The 23,348-nt window shown below is 45.7% G+C and overlaps 1 protein-coding gene across 1 annotated transcript; it reads right to left on the bottom strand.

Moving 5' to 3' along the window:
• Positions 1 to 11,424: 11,424 nt before the first annotated feature.
• On the bottom strand, positions 11,425 to 17,999 carry LOC120025539 (leucine zipper putative tumor suppressor 3-like). Its single transcript, XM_038970101.1, has 6 exons — positions 17,373 to 17,999; positions 16,157 to 16,762; positions 13,726 to 13,854; positions 13,181 to 13,372; positions 12,676 to 12,906; positions 11,425 to 12,234 (listed from the first exon to the last, which is right to left on the bottom strand). Exons 1-6 carry the CDS (start codon positions 17,997 to 17,999, stop codon positions 11,425 to 11,427), a joined length of 2,595 nt encoding a protein of 864 aa, XP_038826029.1.
• Positions 18,000 to 23,348: the final 5,349 nt, after the last annotated feature.

Here is a 23,348-nt window from a genome sequence, read left to right as displayed (position 1 = left end):
TTCTCTTTTGCTTGACCTTCGGCTAGCAAGGTGCCCGAGAGCTGTGACTGCGCCAAGGGTAACATGTGTGTTGTCTCTTCGTGTGCAGGGCAAATAAAAAGATTTCAACGAGCAGACCGTCAGTTGTGGCAGCGTCCTAACTAAAATTACACAACGCAGAACGAACCACGCTACAAACTGGTGCCGCGACCTGCCGACTGGTTAGCTCAAGCTGACCACCGGAGCTGTGCATGTGGAGGAGATGCGCGACCCGCGCATGCGCATTTGTTGATGGTTTGCTATAAGTGAATGTATACTGTAAATAGTGAAGGTGAATGTAGCATATTCACTAGATAATTGTATTGGTGTTTATTTGCATGTTTTGAGGGAATTTGTTTATTGCATTTTTTTTGTATTTGTATGCAGTAAATTACATTGTAGTTTAGTTCTCTATTGAGCCATGGAAGACTCTCAAGTCCATAAGATGAGTTATGCTGGGGATTTTGGTGTGGTTAGTGTGGGTAGAGGGAGGGGTGTCCATGCATTTACACCATTGGTACAGTCAGCTCCTGGGAGTAGAGTGGCTGCTAGTCCTGAGTTTACAAGCACTGGGAGGGGTAGGCTGTTTACTCCACCTGACCAGGGTATCCCACCTCTGTCGCTTGATGTACCATTGTCCCCAGTCCTCAGTAATAATGGGACACCGAGTCAGCTTAGTGACCTTATTAAGCAGATTGGTTCAGAGATAGGAGAATCTATCAGAGCAAGTTTACTGCAGCCTGGGGCTTCAAGTCTTTCTCCTGCCCATTCCCCTGACCAATCCCAGCAGTTTCCCCTGCCTGAACAATGTGGGTCAACTTTTATTGATGCGTCCAAGCTGAATCTGGTTGTGAAGTCAGAGGTTAGTGCTCCACCTTTCTTCAGGGGTGATGGCTCAGATAAGTACTCTGTCCTGGAGTGGGAGGAGCTAATGGGAGTCTACCTAGAGAAGAGGGGTTACACTGGGTCTGAGACTGTTGGGGAGGTGATGTCTAGGCTCATGGGGAGGGCACGGGATGTGACCAAAGTCTGGATGCGTAACAACCCTGTTGTCACAGATGTTAAGGCAGTGTTCAGTGTTCTCAAGCAACACTTTGGGGATACTGTCTACTCAGGTATGCCATTAGCTGATTTCTATTCAATGAGACCATATGCTAATGAGGGTTCACTAGATTTCTGGATTAGGCTTAACAAAGCTGCAGAGGCAGCTGAAGAGTACCTTGTAAGTGAGGGTAGAACCTTGCCCAATCAGTGCTCAGAGTTGGCAGTCATGTTTGTACGCAACTGTCCTGATAAAGAGTTGGCCCAAGTGTTCAAATGCAAACCCCTTCGTGACTGGACAGCCAGTGAGGTATAGGATCGTTTGGATGAACTGTTAAGGGAGCGTAAAGCATGTAGAACAGAACTTTCACAGCAGGTGGCTGCTGTCTTCGACTCCCCCCAGGAGGAAGTGGATCCTGAGAGCAGACCTAATGTGTCATCTTTTTCTCGATGTGGCCGTGAACCAGAACAGGCCCAATCTGTATCTGAGGGTGGGACATTAGAGAAAGTTTTGAGTATGCTAGAGAAGGCTCTTGTCAGCAATACTCAGTCTGTGAACAGAGGGCCCCGTAAACAGTTCCCCAAATGTGAGCGTGAGTGCGCTGTCTGTGGAAGCACTAATCACTGGACCAAAGCTCACTGTCAGATGCACCAGCTGTGTTTCAAGTGCTTCTCTCCTGGCCACATGAGCTTTGACTGTAGTGAGATTGGGAAGCGAAAGAGCCCTGTATGTGGACAGACTGGCAGGTCTCAGGAAAACTAGAAAGCCTCCATTCTGAGGAGGGCAATGTGAGGCAGTCTAATTTTTCCCCCACTGATGATGATATCCAATCTGTTTATTCTTATTTTTGTGAGTCAGTACCCAAGAACAACACAGTAATTTTTCAGAACACAATGAGAATTTCTCAGAATGACAGTTTGTTTTACACCACCGTGCTAGTACAGGATAAAGTTGAGCTGAAGGGGATGTTAGATAGTGGGTCCATGGCTACTACTCTGCGTGCAGATATTGTACCTCGGTTGAGGGAGGCAGGAGTGGTAGAGGGGAACTTTCTAGCTCCTTCAGACATCATACTGGTGGGTTGTGGTGGGACGCAAACTAGCCCAGTGGGCATGTGTGACTTGAAACTACAGCTTTATGGCTTCAGTTATGTAGTCCCAGTGCTTATTGTAGATGGGCAGGTTGATGAACTCATTGTTCGCACTAACGTGTTGAAGTCTCTGATTAGACAGTTCAAATCAAATGACAGCTACTGGCGGGTGGTGGGTACGCCAGGTCCCTCTGGCCAGTGTGAGGACAGCCAGTTCCTGCGTCTCCTATCAAATCTGGAGAGATGGAGAGGAGACTCCATCCCAGATAAAGTGGGCACCATTAAGTTGAAGAGGGCAGTAACGCTCCAACCCATGAGTGAGCATCTGGTGTGGGGCCGCTTACCCCCAAAGACAAAACTCTCTGTGGGCAGTACTGTTGTTGTCGAGCCCAGCACGTCTCGTTGTGTGAATCGACACATACTAGTAGGGAGAGTAGTTACGCCTCTGTGGGGGGATGGATGGCTCCCTGTGAAGATTGTGAATCCAACAACTTCGCCAGTTACCCTGAGACGAAATGCTAAAGTGGCAGATGTGTACCCTTGTATTGCATTGGAGGATTTTGATGATGTCAAGCAGCAAGCTGCTTACCAGAACGTGGCAAAAGTACAATGTGACAGCTCACATGGCAGTCTTACAGCCAAGAGTTCAGTTGGTGGCAGTGTAGTTAATGGCAACAGTACACTGAGCAATCTTGGACTTCAAGGCCTGTCTGTTGAGGAGTGTCCAGTCTCACAGTTCTGGAAAGACAAACTTGTCGGTTTAATTGAGAAGTATGACACGGTGTTCTCTAGACATAGCCTGGATTGTGGAGAGGCAAAAGAGTTCTGCCATCGCATACGGCTGACTGATGACCGCCCATTTCGATTACCTTATCGTAGGCTTTCTCCAGCTGATTACCAAAAACTCAGGGAAACACTGGATGATATGGAGGAAAAGGAAATCGTCAGAAAATCCAGCAGCGAGTATGCCTCACTATTGGTGCTGGTATGGAAAAAGAATGGGGACTTGCGTCTATGTACTGACTTTAGGTGGTTAAACGCCCGCACAGTGAAGGATGCTCATCCCCTGCCTCATCAGGCTGATGTACTGGCGGCGCTGGGAGGTAATGCCTTCTTCAGCACAATGGACTTGACATCTGGGTACTACAATGTGCCACTGCATGAAGAGGATAAGAAATACACTGCCTTTTCCTCTCCTTTAGGTCTGCACGAGTACAATCGTTTGCCTCAGGGCCTTTGTAACAGCCCAGCTACTTTTATGAGAATGATGCTGACCATCTTTGGGGACCAAAACTTTCTAAGTCTCCTTTGCTATTTGGATGATCTGATGGTTTTTGCTAAGACGGAGGAAGAGAGTATGCAGAGACTCGAGATGGTTTTCCAGCGGTTGCAGGAGCACAATCTTAAACTGTCTCCGTCTAAGTGCAAGTTTTTGAGGAGGTCTGTTAAGTTTTTGGGCCACATCATTTCTCAGGAGGGCGTAGCCACTGATCCTGCTAAGGTTCAAACCATTTTGAATGTGACTGAGAGTCAGATGATGGAAGCTGATGGTGTCACTCCGTCTCCTAGCAAAATCCGTTCTTTCCTTGGTATGGTAGTATACTATCAACACTACATTGAGAATTGTTCCATGGTTGCTAGGCCATTGTTTCAGCTGACTACAGGTCAGAAGAAGCCTAGGAGAGGCAAGGGCAGAAAGAGGCCTGGTCCCTCTCGCAGGCTCACTGCTGCAGACTGGACTGCCGAGTGTCAACTCGCTTTTGAAGCTTTGAAAGCAGCACTAGTTGACCAGGCACTGCTGGCTCATCCAGATTTTTCTCAGCCATTTTTGCTTTCTGTTGATGCATCTACTAGTGGTTTGGGAGCTGTACTATCCCAAGTGCAAGATGGGAAGGCCATAGCCAGGCCAATAGCTTTTGCTAGTAAATCTCTTAATCATGCACAATCCAAGTATCCTGCTCACCGGCTGGAATTTCTAGCCATGAAATGGGCCATTCATGATAAGTTCAGCCATTGGCTGCGAGGGCATAAGTTTACGGTGTGGACCGACAACAATCCACTCAAATATATTCTTACAAAGCCGAGACTTGATGCATGTGAGCAGAGATGGGTTGCAAAGCTGGCACATTTTGATTTTGATATCCAGTACATACCAGGGCCCAAGAATGTCGTTGCTGATGCTTTGAGTAGAGAGCCATTTGTCCGCTCCAAAGTTCTGCACCGACTGACAAGAATTCCATATGATGTCCTGCTGGAGGAAGCCAGAGGTCTTCGACTGGATGATGTACAAGACATGTTCCGTCTCTCCTGTGAGCAGCCCGAGGCTGGCTGTGGAACGTCTATGGCTCCTGGGAGTGAGTTGAGTAGAGCTGGAGACGATGTCAGTGGGTTGGTTTCCTGTGAAGAGGTGTCTGCTGTCCTCCATGCCCATCGCTGATGGGATGATGGTGCCACAGTGAGGGCCGTTTCACATGTGCAGCATCTTGAGAAGTTGATGTCCATGGGTCAGAGCCCTTTACCTGTCCTTACACACAAGGAGCTGTATGATAACCAGTCACTGGATCCTATCATCAGCAGAGTCATGTTCTTTATAGATAGAGGCCGACGCCCATCTAGGAGAGAGCGAGTCTTTGAAGCTAAAGAAACAGTTTATACTCTAAGACAGTGGGGGAAACTCACCACGCGGTTAGGGATTCTGTATCGTGTCTCAAAACACCCAGTGAGTAAGAAGAAAATATTCCAGTATGTCGTACCTGTGTCTTTGAGAGGCCTTGTGTTGAAGGGAGTTCATGATGATGCTGGTCATCAGGGTCAGCAGCGCACATTGTGGCTCACGAGACAGCGGTTTTACTGGGAATCTATGGAGAAGGATGTCAAGGAGTACGTGGCCCACTGTAAGAGATGTGTGTTGAGTAAAGCACCTGAGCCTGAAGCAAGAGCTCCACTTGTCTCCATTGTGACAACGGCACCTTTAGAACTTGTGTGTATTGATTTCTGGACTGCAGAAGATTCAAACAACAAGTCTATTGATGTGTTAGTAGTGACTGATCACTTTACTAAGCTGGCCTGTGCGTATCCATGTCCAAACCAGTCTGCTAAGACTGTTGCTCGTGTTCTCTGGAATAATTTCTTCTGCATTTATGGGTTCGCTGATTGCATCCATTCTGACAGGGGTGCTAACTTTGAGAGTTTACTTATTGCAGAATTACTTCAGTTATCTGGTGTTGAAAAGTCCCACACCACACCTTATCATCCCATGGGTAACGGTCAAGCAGAACGTCTGAATCGCACACTGGGTGGGATGATTAGAGCTCTGACAGCTAGGTCTAAGGCTAAATGGCCTCAGATGTTGAACACATTGACATTCTCCTATAACTGCACTGTTCATGAGACTACTGGGTTTCCACCCTTCTTCTTGATGTTCGGACGCACCCCTAGGTTGCCGGTAGATGTTATGTTTGAAAGTGTGCTGTTGGATGGGGACACAGTAGATGTGGATAAATATGTCCAGTCTCTGGGTGAGGATCTGAGAGAGGCCATGACATTGGCCCAGCAGCATGCCAGTAAGCAACAAAAGAGACAAGCCGAGGTCTACAACAGACGGTCTAAGGGTCACTCGGTGCAGAAGGGAGATAGAGTTCTACTTGCTAACAAGGGGGAGAGGGGCAAGAAGAAACTGGCTGATCGCTGGGAGAGTGTGGTGTACATAGTGGTTGCAAAGAACAGCTCACTGAACACATATCGGATCCAACACCCTACCACTGGACGCATCAAAACTGTGCATAGGAACCTGATTATGCCAGTCAACTTTCTGCCTTTACCTTCGTGGGAGGAACCTGAGGGTCATGGATCTCTATCGAGTGGTGACGTGATCTCTGAGATGTCTGCAAAGTCCAGCCAAATGGATGGGAGTGACGCCAGGACTGTCCACTGGGTAGCAGGCCTTCCTGAGTCTTCTGGGAGGATACTCCAAGAGGAGGGTGAAGTTCCAGCGGATGGAAGTGAGGTGGAACAACCGTATGAAGTCCCCTTAAGTGAGGTGTGCTCAGCAGAAGTGGACCAGAGAGATATCCCCGAAGCCTACAAGAGTTCTGATTGCGAAACTCCATTCAGTGTGGATGATGTTACCTTGGTTGAAGATGCTTCGTCAGTGTGGTCTGTGACAATCTACCAGGATTCTGATCAGTCGTCTGACACTACTAGTGTTGAGTTGGTAACTGAAAGTGTGCTGGCTCCGGAGATGCGGATCTGTAGTACTCCCCATCCTGAGGTTAGACCTCTGAGCAGGGTTAGTGCTATCTGTGACATTCCTGCTAGGTTTGTGAGTGAGGGTGTTCGGACTAGACTAGGTAGACTTATTAAGCCAGTGGATAGGCTAATCCAAACTATGTCTACACAGGAAATGAAACAGTTCTTGGTTTCTCAGTGACGGTAGGATATTGCCTACCTTTTCTTTTTTTATGTATATATATATATATATATATATATATATATATATATATATATATATATATATATATATATATATATGTGTAGGAATCTAAGCATGTCTTAGAATGATTTGTGGGTTTGTCTAATATATTTGACAATTCATGTAACTTTGTGTGTAGTCCATCGGCATAAAATGTATATGGCATTTTTCGTATACGGTTGAATAAGGGATTAGCTACCCCTTATTTTTCCTAATCCTTCGCGGGATAGCTTTTCAGCTGATCGACCATTTGTGGGTCTAGAATTAAGGGACTACACTGGGTTACTCTGTCGCCCTGTGGGTGTGAATTTTTTTTCTTTCTTTGCTTTGTTACCTTTGAGGTAATGTGTTTTTGTTTTGTGCCTATAATCTAGTGTAAAACAGTGGGGGTGAATGTAGCAGTGTGATGTTGTTCCCCTAGATTACGCACCAAATTGCACACAAGGACCAATTCAAATAGGCCAGGTCAAGAGGGGATGTTAATAATTTGATAATAATAATAATAATTCAGTGTAATTTTTTTATTTAATTACAGCTGCATAGCTAATGTTTTTATTTGGTGTACAAACACTTTTTCATACCAATATTGTACATACATGTGATTGTAAAAGTTTTGTATATTTTGGTTTGGCCCATCGCGGGTTATCTGTATTTCCATACCCCTTTATCGTTCTCTTTTGCTTGACCTTCGGCTAGCAAGGTATGTTGTCCTTGGCTCTGAAACTGTTTAATATACAACCGTCATAAGGTTATACAATGTACTGTTTTGCAAACCATAAGTTTGTTATAGTGTGGACAGTGTAGGAATTTATGTTAACAAGTTTCACAGAGTTCACTGACTGAGGTATCTGTTGTAACTTGTGAGTACTTGTGACAGTGGTTGAGTGAGTGTCCATGTGCTCGCGCAGGTGCCCGAGAGCTGTGACTGCGCCAAGGGTAACATGTGTGTTGTCTCTTCGTGTGCAGGTATGTCTTTTATTTTGTCAGAATTATGTTCTGTATAGTTTTACTTGTATGGTGTGCTGTTGTGCAGCGAGTGTGTGCACGCAGCACCTGTTAATTCCTTTATCGTTCTCTTTTGCTTGACCTTCGGCTAGCAAGGTGCCCGAGAGCTGTAACTGCGCCAAGGGTAACATGTGTGTTGTCTCTTCGTGTGCAGGGCAAATAAAAAGATTTCAACGAGCAGACCGTCAGTTGTGGCAGCGTCCTAACTAAAATTACACAACGCAGAACGAACCACGCTACATTAGCAAGCTAGCAGTTAGCAAACCGGGGCAGGCAAGCTAGCAGTTAGCAGACCGGGGCAGGCAAGCTAGCAGTTAGCAGACCGGGGCAGGCAAGCTAGCAGTTAGCAGACCGGGGCTAGCAGTTAGCAGACCGGGGCTAGCAAGTTAGCCTTTGGGGGACGTCGCGATGGGGGTAAGTCTGTTTTTGCCTCATTGTGCGCTGACGTCGATAGACCAGTCGTGGAATTAGTAGGGTTCCAGGTAGCTCTAGGTAGCTAGCAGGTCAGCAGAATGGGCCTTCAGCGGGCGTAGCGCCTGAGGGGCCTGTTGGAGTCCTCGGGCAGATTATGTCGGTATTCCAGTCGTAGAGGATCGGCGGGGTTCCGTGCCCCGTACCGGCAGTAGAAGGGGTCCGGATATTGTAGCCCAGGAGTGGGCTTCGGTGGTAGCACAGGAGCCCTGGCCGGGCTAGCTTCAGGCTAACTGGTGCTTGCTCCGGGATGGAAACGCTAGCCAGGAGTGGTCACCCGGGATTGCGGTTAGCCAGTTGCGAAGATCCAGATGAAAATGTTCTGAGTTTGCGGTAGGAATCCGGGGATATGGAGAGAATTAGGTCCGTTATGCTCTGGTTTGAGTCACGTTGTTTCTTACTGGCGAGAGCTTTCCGAGCTAAAGGTTAGCTGATGACCGCTAGGAATGGTTTGCTAACTGATAGTTGGTAGGTAGCTGGCTAGCATCAGTTGAGGGATTCCAGATCCAAAGTAAATATAAATACTTTAGAAAAAAGCAGATCCATGGCACATTGGGTGAGGCGGGTTGCAGGTGAGTATTTAGAAGTTGAGGTTTAAGAAAATATTTTTAAAAGATATGCGAAGAAAAAGATGTAAAAAGATATTTACAAGGGACACGACAGGACAAAGACGTCTGACTGCTACGCCATCTTGGATATGATTGATCAACTGTATCCAAATAATCCTAATTATTGAACATGATTGGCCAATTGTATGTCTAATAAGAAATTAGCTACTGCAACATGTTTAAAACTGAAAGTCATAATAGTCGTAGTGGATGTGTGTACACTCTGTAGGCCAAAAAGGAGTTATTCATGATTATTTAATCACGTCTTTATTAATTAAATTAAGATTTGCTGAGATTTGCTTTCTTCAAGCCATTTTTCAGTAACACAAAATAAGAAATAACACACAAAAAAACTTGGCAGCATTTTGTCTTTTAAGACATTGCAAGAGATGAAACAACAATAAAAAGAAACAGACAATGGTTTTTGAATGTTCGCTTTAGTTGTACTGTAACATGTAGTAGATCAAAATTAAAAAGATTTAATATATGTAAATATTTATATATTTATATTGATATAGTAAAAAAAATTAAAGCAGAAATGTCTGTCTCATTAATTCACAATAATCCTCTTAAAGTATTCACACGCAATAGCTTGATATATTTGAATATATATGTACACATAATAAATAAATGATATTTACATCCAAGTACACTGACTTTCTGTCTCTACCAAGAACACAGCAGGACACAACAGAAGTACATAGCAGCAAATGTTGCCCCAAAACAGAGGGTATGTGGGCCTCCATCCCTCTATACTTACACCATCCTCATATAAACCAGTCCTCTAACATTCATTCTTTCTTTAAGTCCTCACTCCTTTCACTCCTCACTTCACAAAGGCATTCTCTAAATTGCCCAGACCCATTAAAAAATATGTCAACATATACTGTACACACTATAATGTTTAGAATAGTTTCATATATTGTAAAATGTCCCATACAGCCAAATATAATCTAGATATCTATAAAGGTAGTATATATTGACATATACATAGTTTTTTCAAATAATGGTGGGTCCTGTTCAAACAAGTACACCACATAAAACTCCATTGTCTCAAAGAATAATTCCTAAAATGCATTACTCTTCCTATAAAGTCTGAATCTCACCATGAGTATCTAACACCAAGTCTGCTGGCTCAGCTACAACCTGCTGCTAGTGATCTTAAATAGACACTTTGCTCAGATAAGCAGCTTCATTGACCAACCTTGCCATGCAAAACAAACTCGCCCATTACCTAATCACTAACATGTCCTTTTCTGTCACTTTAAGAAATATCAATAGAGACCAAAAGCATCTAGAACGTCAACAAATTACAAACTGCTTTTGGCTGTCGCCTACATAGTTTCGAAACGAAGAAAAATGCAAAAAATAAAATAAAAAAAAGAGGTCCACCTGGGATTGATCAAGCCATTTTGTGTCAGTTGTCGCCACATGGTGGCCATCCTCAGTCACTGCAGCTACTGACAGCACAGAGAAACATACATGTACAGCATCACTGGAGAGGTAGGAAACAAAGGCTTTTAAACCCAGCAATGTGCCGTTAATCATTCACAGCTGCAGTTCCATCAAATATTTATATTTTCCGATTGTTTTATACAACTGATCCTGTCATGCAATCCTGCCCCTTAGGGTTCTGAAGCCTCATTTCCATATCTCAACCAAGCACGCCTCTCACCAGTCCCCCCCTTACCATGATACAATGCAATACACTCCTGAAAAACACATCTCACATCCCTTAAAAACGGCTTCTGTATCCTAACCTTTTGGTTGTGTTTCCTTAGTGATTTGTGTGGTGGTGTGTTCTTATAGCACACATAAAGCCACAGGGGGAGGCTGTGTGGATGGATCTCCCCGTTTACCTGAATCATAGCTGTCTTTACCTCGTTCCTAATGTTAACAGATTATTCTAATCTGTGTACATGACCAATAAACTTTGATTGGATTTTGATTTAACCATGTGAATTAAGCAGAAGAACTGGCCTTGGACCAGTTGCACATGGCATACCATAACCACACATGCCCAACAGTCATGCCTCAAATCTGACACAACAGTAGTGTTCAATGTTGTCCTTCAAGCCCCTTTTTGTATATAGGTTGGTAAAACTGTGTTTTATTCAAACTCTGTCATACATCAGTTATTATGATGTCCTAGACTAAATCTGCAGGATAATTCCCTTGTCTATACTTTTACATTATTTGTTAACTGTAGTAGTATTGGGCTTGATTTAAATAGATTCTACAGGTTTTGTATTTCAAATCCTTTCACCCACACACTGTCTTGCTCTTTATGATATATAAATATCATGCTAACGACAATGTAACAATAGCTTTTCCAGTAGTGTGTTACTCTTGACTCCAATCTTCACCCCAACCTAAATGTTAATTTGATTGCCTCATATTGTGGACAGCAGATCAATAGATCTAAAAACCTGTATACAAGTGGGCTTGAAGAGCGGCTTTGAATACCACAGTCTAAACTGTTATTTTTCTCCCCCTTTCCCATTGGTCCTCCATGCCTCTGTCCACCATTCATAGTGCAGTGTGTCCTAGGACCGCCCCGGGGTAGCAGTGAGTAGTATAACCATTTAGGACTGTACCAAATTAATGCTATTGATACATGTGCTATGTGGTATGGTTTAATTATTGTAAACGTTTGTATAAGCTGAATTTAACTGATCGGCAGTGTTCTGGAGGGCCATATATCTACAGCAAATAGAATCTAGATCTCTGTGGACTCTATCCTCTCCAGACGGGTGGGCACCGGCCAGGGGGGGGCCAGCTGGTGGAGGGCGGGGGGGGGATTCTTGTCCTCGGCGAGGGGAGGTGGGGAGAGAGAGAGGGAGGGTAGGGGGGTGACGGGGGCAGGCAGGGGGATGGGGGCCAGGGACTGTCGGGGTGGTGAGGTGGGCGTGGGGGTGGTGTTGGTGGAGGTGAGCTTGGAGCCCAGCTGGCCCACGCGGAGCTCCAGGGCCTGGTTCTTCTGCAGGGTCTCCACATAGCTGAGCTGCAGCTGGGCCTGGTACTTGAGCACACGCTCCTTCTCGTCCATCCACACGTGGCGCTCCTTCTTGAAAGTGAGGGCCTGCCGCTCGCGCTGCTGCCGCTCGAGACGCAGCTCGCCTTGGAGGCGCTCCAGCTGCCGACGCAGATCCCCCGCTTCCTCCCACTGCTGGTGGGCCTCCTGGCGCTGCTGGTGGATTTCCTGCCGCAATTGAGCCTCTTGAAGCTGGTGGGCCTCCTGGCGCTGGTGGGCCTCCTGGCGCTGAACTTTAGCTTCATCGCTCTGCAAACTCAGTATGGCATCTGGGGGAGGTACAGGGGGTGGAGGCAGGGCTGGGTAGGAGAAGGCAGAGCCCTCAGGTGGGCTGTGTGGGGAGGAAAGCCCCCCTCTGGTCCTGGATGCTTCCCTGCTTCCTCCGCCACCCCTAGCCTCGATAGCCCTATCCCTCGCACTGATCTCACCTAGAGCCCGCTTCAGCCCCACCACCTCAGCCTCAAACATGCCCAGCTTGTCCCTCAGCAGAGAGACCTGGAGAGACACAGGGAGGGGAGCAGGAGGGTCAATCAGTAGTTAAAGGAAGAGGAAGTGAGGGTTAATTCACTTGAAGTCCTCACAAGGATAGTATAATAAGGAACATTCTGAGAAGTGGGGACATTTAGCCGGTCCCCACAATGGAAAAGGCTATTTTAGGCTTAGGGGTTAGGTTTATGGTTACAGTTAGGAGTTCGATTTTGAGGCTAAGGAAAAATGGGAATCAATTACTTGGTCCCCAACACACTTTTTTTTGTTTGCGTGCGTGTGCGTGTGTGTGTATGCGTGTGTGCGTGCGTGCAAGTATTATTTGTGTCTTTCAAAGTGTATGCGAATGCCTGTATCTGTATGCATGTGACTGACCCAAGAGCGCAAAACGTGTGGTGCACAGAGCAGAACAACTCTACAAATTGTAGCTAGTGTTTCAGGTCTGTCTACCTCAGTCAGCGTCCTCTGCAGCTCCCCTTCGCAGCGCTCCAGCTCCAGGCTCTTGGTGCTGTAAGAGTCCTTGAGGCCCAGCATGGCCTCCTCCCGGTCCCTCAGCTGGGCATTGACCTCCTTCAGCTGGCCCCGCAGGGCCACCATCTCCCCCGCCCGCTGGGTCACCTCCGCCTGGCTCTCCCTCAGCTGCTGCTTCAGCAGGGAGATCTCCCCCGCCTTCTGACACACCTTGAGGGGAGGACGGGGAGGGGGGATGAAAGGTATGAAGATGGTGGAAATAGAGATCAACAAGCATTTCTCTGCCTAATGGATATGCATGTACAGTATAGGACAGCTATTGCATATTTGATCATTGGTTTTAGAAAGTACTGCCCTTTTGTCCTTTTTTGGCATGGACATCTAGTAGATGTTATGCTGGGCCCTCACTCATCTCCCTCGTATCCCACACCCAGCCACACACACCACCCCCTTAACCCCAGGTAGTCCCACCCCCCTATCTCACCTCCCACTTGGTCTCCTCCAGGCGGGGCAGAATGTCAGCCTGCTCCTTCCTGTAGTCCAGGCACTTCCTCTCCAGCTCCTCCTTCTGGGCCAGCAGTGCAGCCATCTCCTCCTGTAGGCGCCGCTTATCCAGCGACAGACGGCTGATCTGGGCCTGCAAGGCACTCTGGGAGCGCTGGGCGCGACGCGTCACCTGGGTAGAAATACTTTTAGTAGAATGGACATTCCCCATTCAAATCAACATTCGGCAGTGGGTATACCGGTGGCAACCATATTGAGTGTACCATTTGGAATAAAATTAGAGAGCAGTGATTAAATCATCTCTTTGCACAGAACTTTATTCTGCATCTCTAAACTGCTCCTTTAAGCTCATTATTTGCCTTTTCTCTGTGTTTTTCCATGCAGCCATGGCTAATGCTATTGTGCTATATGATATTGGGTATAGCCTACCACCCCACAATCTGTGAACTGAGGAGCCATTCTATACTTGTAATATACAGTATATTCTGCAATTCTAATATCTATCTATTGTAGTTGTGTGGTCACCTGCTGCAGGCGTGAGGCATAGTTCTGTCGCAGCTCGTCCATCTGGCGCTCCCACACGCGCTGCTTCTCCTCAAACACCTGGACGATGGCCGCCTCGCTCTGGTCCAGGTTACGGCGCATGTGGAGAACCTTGCGGAGGGGAGGAGGAAGGGAACTCGGGTGTAATTAACGTGTATTGTGAGCTGCTCATATTTCCATCCACTGCAGGAGGTGTTGATGGTTATTTCACAAAATGGCTGACATCCATTACCAAGGTAAGTGAATGAGGACCAGTTACTGCCCCACTACTCTTTCATATTTCTTTGTACTTCTCATATGCAATGTCAATGAATGTTGAATATCAATTGATAGCATTTTAGGTGTTCCACTATGTCTCCTTGTATTTCATTGTATGAGGGTAACACACTTCACCCACAAACTGCCACCAATGTGTACCACTCCAATATCACATATCGCTACTTCCAAAACCCTCAGTACTTGAATACCTTGCACTACTATTTCAGACCCAAGGCCTAACGTATCTTACCTACTTGACCATCAGCTAATAAGAATACAGTTGTCCACTCAGAGAGTTTCAGGCACACCCAATGGTTTTAACGGTTTATTCTTAAGCCATAGACAGTATTATGTACACAGTAAAATCACTGGTACAGTTACCCATGCCTTCTACAGGTCATGCAAACTCCTCAAATAACAGATGTTTGTGATTACACTCCTCTCCATATGTACTTGGACAGTGACTCTAAAATTGTACATTTGGCTCTATACTACTCCAGCATTTTAGATTTGAGATCAAATGTTTTATATGAGGCGACAGTACAGAATGTCACCTTTTATTCAAGGGCATTTACATACATTTTACAGTTTAGAAATGAAAGCACTTTTATCTAGTACCCCCCATTTGAGGAAGTAATTTGGAAAAGTATTTGGACAAATTAACTTGAAGTGTATTAAGGTAGTCAAAAGTTTAGTATTTTATCCCATATTCGTAGCACGCAATGACTACATCAAGCTCGTGACTCGTTGGATACATTTGCAGTTTGTTTTAGTTGTGTTATATTTTGCTCAATTGGAACAGAATGGTGACTTGAGTAATTTTCTTTCTAAGTGAAAGATGTTTTCTGAACACTTCTAATTAATCCTGATAATGCCATCATTACAGAGGCTACAACAAAACATGCTACCTCTCAACATTGGGCGATGCCAGCATAGCCCAAAAATATGTTTGGTGTCTCAGATTGTTCTGGCAATTCTCACATACAGCTGTAATTTCTGCCAAATATGATTCTAAAATGTATTGACTCAGGGGGTTGAATACTTATCTAATCAAGATATATTATAGTGTTTTATATATTATATCATTTTTTTGCAAATGTTAGAATTGTTCTTCCACTTAGAGTATTTTGTGTAGATCGGTGACAAAAAAATTGACAATTAAATCCATTTTAATCCAACTTTGTAATTCAACAAAATGTGGAAAAAGTCCATCAATGGGTGTGAATACTTTCTGAAGGCACTGTTTAGGTATAAAAAGAGCCGAAAATTTGCACTTTCATAAAGATTTTCTCAAAAATGGTTTGTGATACAAATGTAAAAAGCATGTTAAACATCCTTCCTCCCAATAAAGTTTTTATGTGAGAATTGCCAGAACAATCTGAGATACCAAAAATGTTTTCGGGCCATGCTGGCGTGGAATAGCCCCCATTACCAATAACAGGGGAGGTTAGCATTTTTTGGCGGATATGATCTTTGAGCCTCTAGCCTCATTTTTCACGATTCATTCATGATTATCAATAATCATGTTAGCATCCACATTAATGTAGAAGTGTTCAGAAACATCTATTCTTACTCACAATCAAAGTGACTCCAAAATGACACAATACATTATTCACCATCCATTTCCTATTGGGCGAAATACAATCCCGAAACACAACCGAAACAAACTGCAAATACATGTAACGAGTTTGTGGGTCACAAGCTTGATGTAGTCATTGAGTGCAAGGAATATGGGACCAAATACTAAACTTTTGAATACTTTAATACACTTGAAGTGAATTTATCCAAATACTTATGATTTACTTAAATGGGAAGGCTAGATAAATAAAGTGCATTCATTTCTAAACAGTAAAACAGAAATGTAAGAAAATACCCTCAAAAGCTGAATTCCGTACTGTCACCTCGTATGAAACATTTTATCTCAAATACAAAATGGTGGTGTATAGAGCCAAATGTGAGAGTTTTGCTTCACTCTCAAAAATACATATGGATGGGAGTGTATATAAAATAACTGTATTCACTGTGCTATAGTTGTGATAATTTGTTCCCATTTAGTATCCAGGGAGAGGGAGAGGATGGATACCCCCCAGTAGTATCCATCCTCTCCCTTTTCATCCCTCCCTCTTTCTTTCCTCATCTCCCTCGCTCTCCTCACCTCTTGCTCTCTCTCCCATAGCCGGTCCTCCAGGTCCTGGATGACGTCATCGGAGGAGGGAGAGGGGCGGAGCGGCGCGGGGGCGTCACTCAGGTGGCTGAGCCTCTGATAGGACAAGGAGCTCTTCCCGGAGGAAGAGCGACCACTATCCGAGATGCTCAGTCCGTTCTGGTATCCACTATTACCGCCGCTACCGCTAATGCCACCAGGCTTGTCCAACTTCTCCGGGGCCCCCGTGGCCCCCAGGTGGTTGATGTGGCTGGTAGAGGCACTCAGGGGCCCCAGGACAGGCGGAGGCCCGTAGCCCGAGCCAGCATAGGTGGGCAGGCTGGTCAGAGAATTCCTCCCTGAGTCGGACAGGCTCCCCTGGCCTCCGCCCCTGCTGCCGCCCCCTCCTCCGCCTCTGGTACCTCCACCCCGGCTGCCAGGGCTGTCTGTGTCTCTGAGGGGTCCTGTTACACTGGGACCCCCACCACCTCCAGACCCTCCTCCGGCGCTGCGGCCCACTCCTCCGGTTTGGGGGGGGCACATCAGATTCTGCATGGAGTGGAAGCTCTTGGGTACCACAGGCTTAAAGGCCGACGGGCGGACCAATCCTTCGTTGCTCTGGATGGGGGAGGAAGGCAAATGGTATTGGTGGTGAAATATAATGCGAGGATTGTACAACATACGTTATCTGACAATTTGGTTTACAGGGATTATGAATATGCTGCTATATGTATAATTACTTAAACAACCAGCATACTGAAGCTAAATGTGAATTTATGATCTTAAATTCCCTGATTACAAGGGGGATTCATCTTATTTACTATAGTTTATTAATATACCAGTACACAAACTATATGTAGATATACATGTACCAGACCTTTTCAGAAATCTAATATAGCGTACAATAATAGCTAAGGCTAATGTTATTACAGTGCATGGAGGAGTTGACAGGAGAGGAGATCATATTTCATGTAAACAACTCCCTGTCATAAATGAACAACACTGATTTACAGCCGGTAGGTAACAAAGTACAGTACATGAATTTACGACAGTTTTTTATTGCCTGCACCATAACATACACATGCCTGTATGTACAAAACACACAACACACACTTTCAACATGAACCCTCATACTCAACCTACAGCCTGTATTTGGACACACACACACACACACACACACACACACACACACACACACACACACACACACACAGTGACCCACCTGAACCTGTTCCATCTTCCCAGAGATGGGGAGGATGTTGGGGGGGTTGTTATGGTTATCCAGCTTGGCTGCGCTGGCCGCCTCCTTGTACTGAGCCAGCTGTTGGCTACTGTTCTTATCATTGTTCAGCACGTTGTTCCCACAAATATCCAAACTCACCGCCCCTCTTGGTACCTCTCTACCCCCATCACGCCCATCCCTCTGGTCCCGCCCATCACGCCGCCCGCCTCCATTCAGAAACACTGCATTGGCCACCTGCCTCTCACTGTTACCCGCCGCTGCCGCTCGGCTCCCATTGGGAATGCCCCTATTGCCATTGGAGACATGTCTGTTGCCGTTGTTATGGACGGGGGCCCTCTCTCTCTCTGTCCCCTCGCAGAGCGGCAGAGGACGCTCACTGCCGTAGTAAGTAGAAGAGTTCTCGACGGTGGCAAAGCTGCGTTCGTCCGCCGTAGTCCCCTTAGCATGGGTCAGGGGAGGAGGTTGCTGAGAGGACCTCTCGATACTGTAACTCCTATCTTCCAAGCTCCTGCCCCTGTGGGTGGAGTTGGAGGTGGAGGAAGAAGAGGGGGGTGGTGGGGGGGCGCGAGGCAGGCTGTTCTGCTGGGTGGTGCGGGTGCCCACGCTCCGCATGGCGATCTCCTGCTGCTGTTGCTGCTAACCAGAGGTGGTGGTGGTCGAGGAGGATTCCCCGCTGGCCACACTGCCCATGCCCTGGGGGCGCCCCCCCCTCACTCAGCACCCCGTGCTCCACACGCGCTATGATGGAGGGCAGGGAGGCAGCACCTGCCAACACACACTGCAGGACACACAGAGACAGGGACAGGGGAGAGAGGGGGAGAAAGGGTTCATTAGGAGTAAGGTACACACTGTAAGTAACAGAATTACTTAATAACTATAGACGACATAAGGAAGAGAGTAAAGGGGTTGACATAATGTAAAGTAGACACACACACATTTATTTAGTGACCATACACACATGATCTATAGAGTGAGACATACTATATTGTAGGATATGACTGTTGATTCATATCTATGCACTAAGCTAAAAGTGCCATAGGCCTATACGTCAGCACTGCCATTTTCTCATGCAATGTAATACTGACTGACCCCCCCCCCCCCCCCCCCCCCCCGGGACATTGATACAGTGGGTGAGGTCATCCTTTCGCCCCCTTCTTACTTCTCTCCACCCGTGCTCTCCCCCCTCACCATAGCAATGAGTTCCCAATTCCCTGTTCCCTCCTCTCCTTCTGTCTCTCTGAGATAGGAGTCATACTATACACCCTGCAAAAGCTATTTAGGCGATTCAAACTCTTTTAAGAACAAGGTTACTTTGACACTAATTGAGATTTCTTGAGCATTCAAATATGATGTATAATTTTTTTAAACAAAAATAAGTACATTGAATTTATGATTAAAGTATGAATTAGAGTACTTATTTCAGTATGCTTCCCCTTATACGGTTACTCCTCATTCCACATCATATCAAAATTCACATATGCAACAATAATGAAAGCACATCTGATATAAAATGTAAAAACTGTTGATATTGAAGGGCTAACAAATAGCCTAGTCAATGCAAATGATTATCAAGTTCAATCAAATCATAAAAAATATTAACTACATTCTACATTAACAGATTGTACCTCAATTACAGATCCTGAATATACAACCATAGAAGGAAAGGTTACTCTGCTCTCTGCTCACACAACCTTCTTGTCTTGTTCCTTTCTCTCACCATCTCACACTCTACTTTGTGATTGGTTAGCAGAGCAGGTCTTTTGCACACCTGGTATATTTGCATGTTAACCCCTTGCCTTCTGACACATACACACACTCACACACACAGTTGTTCCCCCTGTGCCAATGATAATGACAAAAACCCATCTTCTTTATCAAACCTCTAATGGAAGGAAAAACATGGGAGACAATCGTCAATACTTCATTGCAAATAAGGCCATGCACAGTTTTGTGCATATAAAGACAGTACATCATGTCCGTGTATGTATCACTGAGTGCAATAAGGAACACTATCCATATTTGTATTATATCCCTGTCACTGAACCACACCCACAGGGAGCACTATCTGATTACTCACTAGAATATCTATCTCTGATTGAACATTGACCTAAAGGTAATATGTGAATTTATAGTTCATTGTACCAAGTGTAGCTTACTACTCCTATCTGAGCAAAGATGCAGTCAAACCTTGGTGTGAATTCTCTCTCTCTCCATTGTCTCTCCCCATTGTCTCTTCATGCCTGAAGCCAAGCCTGTGCACATGAAGCTACTATGCTTCTATGTTACTTTGCTATAATAAGGTGAGTATTGACATTCCATCTCAGGTAGGACATGGGAACAGATTGGGATGTGAACAGGGGAGTACTGAATCCTTAGGATGAGGTGCTGTGTCCAAAACGGCATACGGTACGATACTGCCTCGGGCCAGCAGAGGGCCCTGTTCCAGTGTTGGCTGAGCTGTGGCACGTGCCTACACTCGCCTCACTGCCACAGTTACACACTCCTAGGCATTACATCATCGGCTCCATGCTTCAAATAGAGAGCGCGCACACACAGGCAGGCGCTCCCCCATCATTCTCACACATACACACTCCCTCTCATTAAGGGAGTCTTCTCAATCTAATCTCCTGTGTTGACATGCAGTATGAGATAATTCCTAGATTAATAGGTGTAGTCTACACACCAGTAATACATTTTCTCCCCATATTTTCACTACATTGTCCATATATAGACCCCTATATACACCTCAAATGCAAACAAACTGCCCCCCAAACGGTGACCGCTGCTATCCCACTACACACACTTCATTCAAGGCCTCAAATAGGCCAGGCGTAGAAGTCCCGCAGAGCAGTCACATTGGGTACAGAGGTAACCACTGCACTGTAGAGAATATTAAATAATATTTTATCATTTTATCTGATAATTTTATCAGAGCTCCCTTGCCATTACCAGCATATTAAAACTGACATGCTAGCTCACATTTCTAGTCCATACATATCCTCATAATAAGCTTTATATCATGTCAATAATACAGTATTTGCTACATATATGTTTGGTAGTGATGTAGGTCTACAAATCAGCCTATTGCACGTCCATGCAATCTATTCCTTTTAAGTACCAAGGTTGGTCTAAATTCTACTGTAGGCCATTTGCTCTTGGTCTGTCCATTTAAACTCCATGTATTCAAAATCATCTCCATTATTTTTGCAGCCGCTACAACAACCTCCTCATCACCACAGTGATGTGCATAGGCTGTCAGCTGACGCGGCAATGCTAGAGCACAATGGTGAAATGTTACTCGCTTCTCCATACCAGTGAAAAAGACCTAACCCAGCCACTAAAGGCAATAAGAACGAGATAATTAGCATGATCTATTCGATCCGTTTTTCTTTTCATTCACGCAATAGATAATGCGTGTGTGGGTCACGCAAAGCGCTCTACTCCACTCGCAGCTCTCTCCGTGGGGGGAATCGGAAAGGAGCGAGCTCGAGAAAACATCAGCATCCGCTACAACCCTCGCGCACAACCTCCCGCTTGCGCCTCACCGATTCCCATCTTTACTTTCAATCCAATGAGCAATATTAAAAAACACGGTCTCTCTCTCTCTCCATGTCGCTCTCTCCACTTATCTCTCTGCCACAACAACCTTTGAATCACCCCAAATCCAACATGGAAAGCGGCAGGATAATGGATTGGCAATGCGGTGAATGACGATAAATATAGAAAAACGCAGGTGTAGATTGTGCGCCGCGCTGCGTCGCTTACTAGGTGCGCGTATTTCTCTATGGAAATGAAAGAGCGCTCGGCTCCATCACTTCATAGCCGAGAACAGCTCCGCACTTACTATTAGCGGCAGAAGCAGCACAGACAACGCCGAATTACGTCGCCCCACTGCTCCTCGGCGAACTGTCCAATTCGGGGTTCGCAGATAGGGACGTTGGAGTGGCAGTAGGCCTATAGCCTACTCGTGTGGCTCTGGTCGGGGGGAGACTGCAACCGCTGTTGCCCGTAGCGGATATCGGGTGATGGAGACAGCGAGAGGATGCGTGTATCAGCTGTGTCACACACCCACCTCCGCCCCGCCCCTTCTGATAGAGCACAGCACCGCCCCCTTCCCCGACCCGCGCCTGCGCCCACACAAAGGTGTGAATTCTTCCTCCACCTTAGAATAGCACACAATGTATTGATTCTGTTCCATACAGAATACGTATGCAACTGCCGGAAAATGGGGACCCCTGCCAATCCTACAACATGTCTCTCTGTTTCTATCACTATGTATGCATCTGCACATTATATTCTATATTTATTCCTTTGAGTACTGCACAACTGAATGACACATGACCGGATAGGTTGAGTGTGTGTGTGTAGCTCGGACTTCAGTTCTTAGTACCAAGGGCAAGCGAGGCCTTGGGCAAACATGATGCCCAGTTCCCAGGGGCAGAGAAAGCAGAGCTGGCTGTGTAGGTGAGGAACTGGAGCCTGAAATCAGCCTCACTCAGGACTAATCGAGAGAGAGACAGAGACAGATTGCAGAAAGAGACGAGAGAGAGCATAGAGCAGGGAAAGAGGGCAGAGCGAAAGAAAAACAGACAATGTTGAAGCTGTAGCAGGAGCTGAACCGAACTGTTAACTTGTCTGGAATGGAATATTTGGTGCTGGTCATAAAGCCAACAGACACCATCTCCCATAAGAGATAAAGTTGACAAGAAGACATCTACCTAAAATGACCACCCCAACGACAAAAATAAGGATAAGAGAGAGAGATGAGTAGAAGAATAAGTATGACATAGGACTCTGTCCTATTTTCTAAAACTGGCTGGGTTTACCAAAATCAAATACATGTATGGCGTTCAAAATCACGGAGCTCACACACATAGGCCTTTATAGGGATATAAAAACATTACACCATACTTTCCATGCAAAACACATCTATCCGTTCATTGCATACGAGAGTTGCAGGTTTTATTTGGAGTAAATCAGGATCCAATGTCAAGAAATGTGTGACTCGATTCCCACTCATAATGCCTTCTTCATACACACTCCACTGTGTGCACAATCATACCTACTACAACCACTCTTCTACACATAACCCCGTCAACACGATTAGAAAACAGCCATGGTCCTTCACACTAACACAGAACTGGACACAAGCCACTCCAACACAATTCACACGCACGCACGCAACTCGCTTTGCCAGTCGTAGAGGGATACACAAGACTGTCAAGAGACTAAAAACACACATACACTCTCTGAGCCAGGTTGGCAGAGAAAACAATTAATACTTACATGGTACATACACACGCACTAAAGCAAATATGACCGTTGTCGCCAGGTGCATGGTGATCCACACCCACTCTGGACATTTAAAACACAAATGTATTCACATTTCATGCTGTACTGACCTACTACACATAAACATAACACAGGACCAGATAGGCTACACAGGGACCGCATTCAAGTACGCAAGTGAAACAGGATCTGACATCCATCTTTAATAACGCCAGTGTTCTTTCTCTCCTCTCCTCCTCTTTTTTAATTTCTGAGCCGCCATAGCTGAATGTCACTTAGGGGGAGAATAGGAGAGTCAGAGGAAAACTGAGGGAGTGGAAGAAGGTATACAAAGAGCAATCTCACAGCTCCACTAGTAGGCTCGTCCCTGTCCGTTCTCTCCTCATCCCTCGTTCCACTCCTCCATGTGGAAATTAACTGTAGTAATTCTCACCGCGTCCCAGCCCCTCTGAGCTACCAATAGCATCCTCTCACTCCCTCCATCCGCCTCCATAAAGTACACGCGTGCGCAAACACACACGCGCTTTGTTGAAAATATGTCCGATTTACCTCGCAAAAATGTGAATATTAGGGTTACAAAATAAATACATGTTTTGGAAATGCACCACATTTCAAATTATCTACATGAAAATCTGTAACTTCCCGTATATTTTTGTACAGTAAACCAGTGCT

This window comes from Salvelinus namaycush, chromosome 31 (assembly GCF_016432855.1).
Source record: "Salvelinus namaycush isolate Seneca chromosome 31, SaNama_1.0, whole genome shotgun sequence".
NCBI classification, from domain to species: Eukaryota; Metazoa; Chordata; class Actinopteri; order Salmoniformes; family Salmonidae; genus Salvelinus; species Salvelinus namaycush.
Note: the sequence above shows the minus strand (reverse complement) of the source record. Positions and strands in the feature narration are given on the sequence as shown.